This window comes from Sebastes fasciatus, chromosome 3, assembly GCF_043250625.1.
Source record: "Sebastes fasciatus isolate fSebFas1 chromosome 3, fSebFas1.pri, whole genome shotgun sequence".
NCBI lineage: Eukaryota > Metazoa > Chordata > Actinopteri > Perciformes > Sebastidae > Sebastes > Sebastes fasciatus.
The window spans coordinates 12,283,727-12,291,727 of NC_133797.1; the positions used below are offsets into that span (position 1 = coordinate 12,283,727).

Here is an 8,001-nt window from a genome sequence, read left to right on the forward strand (position 1 = left end):
GGATCATACTTGTATCTCTGTCTTCCTGACCCATGTCATCTCTCTCAGCACATACACCCACCCACACAACACACATCTTGTTTTGTTTTGTGTTTTTTCTCTCTCCCACTTGTTTTAAGTTGTGAAATTTTGTGTAAAAACAAAGAGACAGCTGTAAAATGAAAATACGGTAGGAAAGAATGTGATGATGATTGTATAAGTTGCTGAAATTGCAATAAAAACTAAGTTAAAAAAAAAAAAAAAACGCGCCATGAGTGGCGTGTACAAAGCAGCTGTGCTGTGTGTGTCTGTAGCAGTGGTCTATAGCAACTATTCTCAACCACTGGGCCGGGGCCAACTGGTGGGCCTCAGAGCACATCCTAGTGGGCCGCGGAGATTCTGACAAATGGTCAGATTAACCTCTTCAAAATCCAACGGCCGCTATTCTGTTTTTCAGAGGTTGTAGCGGGCCGGTTTTAAAGCTAGAGGAAGGATACTGGAATGATATGAAACTAAAAAACCTAATGAATCCAATCCAATCCAATACATTTTGGTGAGGAAAAACTGGCATGGCCATTTTTAAAGGGGTTTCTTGACCTCTGACCTCAAGATATGTGACTGAAAAATAGGTTCTATGGGTACCTACGAGTCTCCCCTTTACAGACATACTGTATGTCTCGGATACAGTGACACAAAACGGAGCTTTTTTTTAAAACGAAAAGTGGTGTTGGAGACAACCCTGCACCAGTAAAAGCTCCAAATTGGTGGTGAGGAAATATGAATCTGAAAAGTTTGGATTCATAATGTCAGGCAGTGATGGGTGAGGGTAAACTGAATATGTATGTGGGTCATTACACCTGTCAGTGGCAAAACACATATTTATAGCCCAGTTTGTCATTTATTTGGGAAGATGGTCCTCAGAATTATTTTAACAATCAGAAGTGGGCGTCAAGTTACAAAAGGTTGAGAACCCCCTGGTCTATATATAGATTAGTGGTCACATGGTTCGTCAGTCAGTCATTATTAGTCTAAAGTCCACATTCAGCTCTCCAGATCGCTCCAGATGCGCACATGTTGCTCGGATTTATCTGCCAGCGGACTTCCGTCGAGTTAAGTCACTTCAAGAGATAAAATGATGCACTGGACTGAAATGAAGAAAGATGTAAGATTTGACTTTGAGTGGTATTATTATTTCCCTTTTTCTCTCTGCTCGCAGGAAGTCACTGAGAGTTGTGGAGAGAAAGTCAATCTATATAATGACGTCATTCAATGTATGTTGTATGTATTTGCTTTAAATTGAATGGCCAGGATCATAAATATAATAGTTATCTCTAACTGTGAGTTTAGCCTATAATCTTTCCTAGTTCCTGAAGTAACAACCCTCCCCCACTGAAGCAGGTAGGGTTATAATACTAGCAGAGGAGGGCGCTGTTCCTCCGCGGCTCATGGTGTCTCATGGTGGTGGTGTCTCGGTGGTGTCTGAGCTTTCATTGCCGCTCAGCTGACAGCAGTGTCTCCGTGTGACAGGAGCTCGAGAGGCAGTATTCACCCAGCCTCTGGTCGCACAGGATGTCCGCGGACGACGTGATCAAGGCTCACGTGAAGGCTCTAAAGGAAGGTCAGTGTGTTTGCAAGCTAAGATGCTGATTCATAACAATGCGCAGAGATCCGGTTGAGGTTGAGGTTGAGGCCAGCAGCAACGGAGAGGAAACACACAGGTGTTGTGACAAATTGTGTATCAACGTGAAAACCTGTTTACCTGTCGAAGATGTGTAGCCCGAGATAAAGATAGCCTACACGGTTTTAAAAACAGATTTTGATTTAGAAAACGCAGGCTGCTAAAATATATTTCACCTGTTTTCCACTATGTGAGGATAAAGAGGCTATACAAGTTACATATTGGTGACTATTCTGGGTGATTTCTAAAACAACTACATAATATTTTTTTACAAAAAGAAAAAAACAACACAGGGTTCCAAAAAAAAACATGCTCCTTCTGCTGTAGGAAACATATTCAACACAAAACTGGGAAATTTATTGAAGTTGGTGAGCATACTGTCATTTGATACCTTGCCTACTGTGCAATATCATTTTCCACTTGTGCAATTTTGTTAATGGTCTGTTTATTGTCAATACTGTATATACTGCTCCTATTTTTATACTTCCTTCTATTTAAATGGTTCATATTTTGTTACACTTTGTTTAGCTCTTTTTTTTACTGTGTTAGCTGATGCATCTTGTTTTTTGCACTATCCCCTTTGCTGCTGTACACTGCAAATGTCCCCACTGCGGGACTAATAAAGGAATATCTTATCTTAATTAGAGAGCCAACAGCAGGGAAATGACAGGAAGTGCGTGGCGAGAGAGATGGGGAATGTTAACATTTATTGTCACACATTGTTTTTTTTACAATGCAGTTAGGTGACATGGGTACTCAGGTAGTGACCGGTAGTAACTGGCATCTCTCCAGCCACCAGTCCCAACTTGGTCCGTGTGAACCAGTGACCCTCTGGTTTCCAAGCCAAGTCCCTATGGACTGAGCTACTGCCGCCCCGAAATGCAACAAAGGTCCCCATGCAGACGGAGTTGAATCGGGGATGTTGCCGTTCATGATCAGTGCCTTAACATCCTAATATCCTTCCATACTTTGATACTGTGTGTGTCCAGGTACAGAGCGTGCCCGTGGCCTGGCTCAAACGTTGCTCAACGTGCCATATGGGGAGGGAGATGGGGAGAAACTGGATGTCTACATACCCAGCACCAACTCTTTGGGTATGGACTGCCATGACACCACCCCACTGGCACGCTTCACATATGCAGAAGCATAGATAGTTGATTGACTGATTCCCTCTGTTTCAGATGTACCCCTTGTTATTTACCTACATGGAGGCTACTGGCAGTTTCTCAGGTACGGCGTTATATTCTCTTCTGCACTGCCATGCACATTTACATTTGTTGTTCAGGTTTTTCACGTTGATGCTTTTTGTGCTCATACAGCAAGGAGGAATCAGGATTCATGGCTGTTCCGCTCGTTGATAAAGGTGTAGTGGTGGTTGCCGTCGGCTATGACATCGCCCCCAAAGGTAGAGTCTTTTCATTTCTGACAATTTCTCTTCTTGGGGGGTGAAAAAGAGATTGTTTTATGAAGATGAACAGTGAATGTCAGCCCCTCTGCCTGTGCCTCTTTCAGGCAACATGGACCTGATGGTGTCTCAAGTACGCAGGAGTGTTGTGTCTGTTGTTCAGCAGTATTCTCACATCAGGTACCAATGCTCGTTTTCTGACCCTGCTTGAAGTTAATTCATTGCAAGGAATTCAATGCATCACATTAAAATTAGGGCTGTCAAAGTTGACGCGATAATAACGCGGTAACACATTAACGCGATCGATCTTTCGGAGGTTGTAGTGGGATCAGTCCTAAAGCTAGAGTGAAGATACTGGTATCATATGAAACTAGAAGGAATCTATTGATACTAATCATGTCATACTAGCTTGTCACAAAGGAGGCTAAATAATGTTCAAAAATTACACTAAATTTTGGCGAGGAAAAACTGGCACGGTGTTTTTCAAATGGGTCCCTTGACCTCTGACCACAAGATATGTGAATGAAAATGGGTTCTATGGGTACCCACGAGTCTCCCCTTTACAGACATGCCCCTTCAATGATAATCACATGCAGTTTGGGGCAAGTCAGCACACTGACAGCTGTTGTTGCCTGTTGGGCTGCAGTTTGCCATGATATGACGACAGTACCTGTGAGGGTTTTTGGACAATATTTGTCATTGTTTTATATTGTTAATTGATTTGTAATAATAAATATACATATACATTTGCATAAAGCAAGCATATTTGCCCACTCCCATGTTGAAAAGAGTATTAAATACTTGACAAATCTCCCTTTTAAGGCACATTTTGAACAGATGAAAAATGTGTGATTAATTTGTGATTAATCATGATTAACTATGGACAATCATGGGATTAATTGCGATTAAATACTTTAATCGATTGACAGCCCTAGTTGAACTGCATTTTTTTTTTAACGTTCCCTCTAACCCTGCTCTTCTCTCATTCCGAATGAGCTAAAATGTCACCATCACAAATCCACTGTGTCTCTGTTTGTGTTTTATGAACTCTTACTGATCTTTCCCCCAGTGGTCTGTACCTGTGTGGCCACTCTGCTGGGGCTCACCTGGCTGCAATGGTCCTCTCCACCGACTGGTCGCAGTACAGCATCACTCCTCAGATCAAAGGTGAGGTCCCTCAGGTGAAACGGGACAAGCGTTTGTGCTAGTTACAAACGATTCTTTTCTCACATACTATGAACATTTTTTAACGTTAATATTATCATTCGTATAGCATATAGCATACTAAAGAAGAAGCAGTGGGGCTCAAAAATATAAGGTTGAGACACAAATGTTGTATAGCTGATATACTGTAGTTTTGTCTTTGTTGTTGTTCCTCTAACTGTCTTATAGGTGCTTTCCTTGTCAGTGGCATATATGACCTCCTGCCCATCCTGTCCACCTACGTCAACGAGCCTCTGAAGATGACAGAGTATGTTCCTAATTCTAATTGTTACCCACTTTTTTTTTTTTTACAGTAATCACACATCAGAAGCACTTGTGTAGACACAGAGCCCACGCAGCACAATAATGTTAACACAACGGCTGCATCCGAAACCGCATACTATGAACTACTTACTCAATATGTGTACTATCGTTCAACATACTTTTGTGTGAATAAACAGTAGTATGTATCTTTTCGGACGCACTGAACTGTAATTGCCACGTCTCCTTACCGGATGGAGATGGGTAACCATGGTAACCCGTACCTCGTGTGACTGAACGATGATCTAAGATTGGAATCTTATACTTACAGTTAGAACTGAAGCGTTATTGATGTTACAGAGCTGTCTGACATTTTCTGTTATGAACGTCACCGATACTCCCGCATTGCATTATGGGATATTTATGCCGGCAAAGTGTCCAGTGCTTGCATACTGTAATATTTCACCGGAAATAGTATGCAATTCTCGTACTATTGGTTTCAAACTAAAGTTTCGGACATACTAAAATATCTCACATACTGTTTTAGCGTACTAAATAGCATGCTGGTATGGAATTTCATACAAATCAGTTAGTTTGTCTGTAGAATTTTTCAAGTAATGACATGACAGCCGTTGGACGTTACAACCTGTTCACATATTGGCAATAAAAAATGATTGTACGTGTAAAAACCTACATACAGTCCCTTTAACTGTGATGTAGAGAGCATTGCGTGTGAGAGTGTGATTGTCTGCTTGGAGGAGAACTGTTTGTGTGTGCATGTGTGTGTAATTGTCCTCTGCCGGTCTGTCGTGCCAGTCAGTATTTGACTCCTCTGTCCCCCGGGTGTCTCCTGTTGGCAGGGAGGTGGCGGTGAGGAACAGTCCCAGCAAGCTCGTCCCTCAGCTCAAACTCTCCTCCTCTAGCTGCCACATCATTGTGGCCGTCGCAGAGAACGACTCGCCGGAGTTTCGCAAGCAGTCGGAAGAATACTACAAAGTCAGTGCTGCTGATAGAGCATGAACACTATTTTGGTTAGAGAGTATGACAGGTACCCTGTGGAGTTGTCTTGTAAATACTCTGCATTCTTCTTCTTCACCGCCTTTGTTGGCGCATCACTATGTTTCTTTGTGTGTTACGGGCGGCAACTGTCAACCAGTGCAATAACGTGAAACAGGAATGTGTATTGTGTGCATGCGCTTCTTTGTTTACAATACAAACAAAATGGGAAAACACTCTATAAAAAATTGTGCCGTAGCATTACTAGTGGTCAAAACTCCTTGGGGTACCTTTAATGTTGAAGATCATCATTGTTTTTAGCATCAATTAATTCAATCAATTAATTTATCTTTTTGTTTTTAGTAATGGTTTAGTTTATAAAATGTCAACAAATGGTGAAAAATGTCCAACACAAGTTTTTTAGCCCAAGGTGACACCTTTAAATCACTTGTTTTGTCCAAAACCCCAAAAATATTCAAGTTGGAATAATGTAGAACAGAGAAAAGCAACAAATCTTCAACTTCACATTTAAGAAACTGGAATCAGACAAAATTTGCCATTTTTTATTAAAAAGTTAAACAATTACTCAAGAACTATCTCAATTGATCTCGCTGTGACCTCTCGTCTGTTGGTGAAAACATCATTCAGTAAATGTGTTGCTGTTCACCGAGTGGTAATTGTTTTTTAAGGTGTGAGCGCCTCAGCAGTTTGAGACCTCAACAAATTACATTTCAGTGTGTAAATGATTTGTAATCATGTTTTATTAAGATACCTGAAGTTATTGTGGAAGTAGTTGAGTGTGTGCATATATGTACTATTTCCTTACCTCTTTCTTCTGGCTTTAAAGACTTTGGAGGCGTCAGGACTTGATGTGACCATGGAGGATGTGGCGAGCACTGACCACTTCAGTATCATTGAGCAACTGGTAGATGGGGAGTATCACCTAACAAAGGTACACACTACACATGCTCACAAAACGAAAGAAAAAAAGTGAAGAGGACCCACTCCCTTTGTAGATATAAAGGGCTCATTCTAAGCTAACAAAAACACAACGATTCTTATTTTCAGGTGACTATACACTAATGAAAACATAATGAATATTCCATTTCTACCAATAGATCCCCCTAAATCCTACACATTGGTCCTTTTTAAACCTGCTAATACTGCTGATTTCAAACCGTCAGCCACGTTTTCATCAGACATACAACACATTTGCTGTAGTTTTCCACAAAATTCAGCATATTTCAGCATATATTCATAAAGTATTTTTAGTCTTTAAGGTGGTTTTATGGTTATGCCAGGCCCTTAGAAAAAACAGTTGTGTTTTAATTAATTTCTTCCTCTGTAGCTTCTCTTGAAGACGATGGGGAAGAGCTGAGGCGGCGGTCTTTCATCCATCATCTAATATCAACATACCTCTGTATCAACATACACCTCTGAACAGAGTCATCGTGCACCGTTACTGATAATATATGCATTAATTCAGGTTTGTACAATGGTAAATGTACAATTTTTAATCCTTTTGATTAGTCAACAATGAGGTGGCATGGATTGTTTTAACGGTCTAGTTTACTGTATCATTAGTTATATGTTCACTGTGCTTTCAGAAAAACGTGTTATGAAAACATGGTGTGCCTAAAACTGAGTCACTTCAAGGATGGTGATTGTAGCAAATTATTCTGCTGTTAAACCTGCTCGTATTCAGTTGTAAACAGATTATATAACGACATAGTGCACAATGTTATCTGTTATCACCAGGAATTACTGTTCCACCGGCACACTAAAAGTTGTAGAAATGATAGTTAGTTTTGGCCTATTTCCAATGTTTTTTTAAAAGGGTGGGTCAGTCTGTTTTGTGTTTTTCTTTCTCATGACAATCTGTACCATAACTTAGAAAGTTCATTGGTAAGACAACAATAGGAGCTCATGACAACAGTACTGATATAATAATAATAATAATAATAATAATAATATAAACAAAGTGAATGTAGCTTTTTATTGTAACCTACACAATGCTGACATCTCACCCAGCAGGGAACTTTAATGAACACTATTATATATATACTAATATATATTTGCACAGTTTATTTAATCATAATTTAGCAGACTACTGATATTTAAATACACATATTTTTAAAGAACAAATGGGACTAAATTTAACTGATGCACATTGTTACTGCGCTCATTCTAGCATCTTGAATAATTTTTTACATTATTGTTTGCACAAAGTGTTCTGTGAATCATCTCTTTAGATTATAAAGACAATCATCACAATAAATATTTATATTTGAGAATCCCTGTAATGACAGTTTTTTTTGTGTATGCGTGCCATTAAATGAGATTTGCTGTAATTTGATTGTCCTATCTTGTACGACAAATGAGAGGCAGGATTGTATTCTGTCTTATTTTAGCATCAGTTTTTCGCCTGGCAGAGTTGTTTTGGTAATGGTAATTGATTAATTTAAATTAGGGAATTTTA

At 39.8% G+C, this 8,001-nt stretch overlaps 1 protein-coding gene across 1 annotated transcript; it reads left to right on the forward strand.

Annotated features, from left to right (window-relative positions):
- The first annotated feature begins 995 nt into the window (after positions 1-995).
- Positions 996-7,816, forward strand: afmid (arylformamidase). Its single transcript, XM_074628997.1, has 11 exons — positions 996-1,141; positions 1,507-1,597; positions 2,647-2,751; positions 2,839-2,887; positions 2,977-3,062; positions 3,170-3,242; positions 4,132-4,229; positions 4,455-4,533; positions 5,387-5,522; positions 6,370-6,474; positions 6,871-7,816. The coding sequence occupies exons 1-11, from the start codon at positions 1,112-1,114 to the stop codon at positions 6,898-6,900; spliced, it is 882 nt and encodes a 293-aa protein (XP_074485098.1). The 5' UTR covers positions 996-1,111; the 3' UTR covers positions 6,901-7,816.
- The last annotated feature ends 185 nt before the right edge of the window (positions 7,817-8,001 follow it).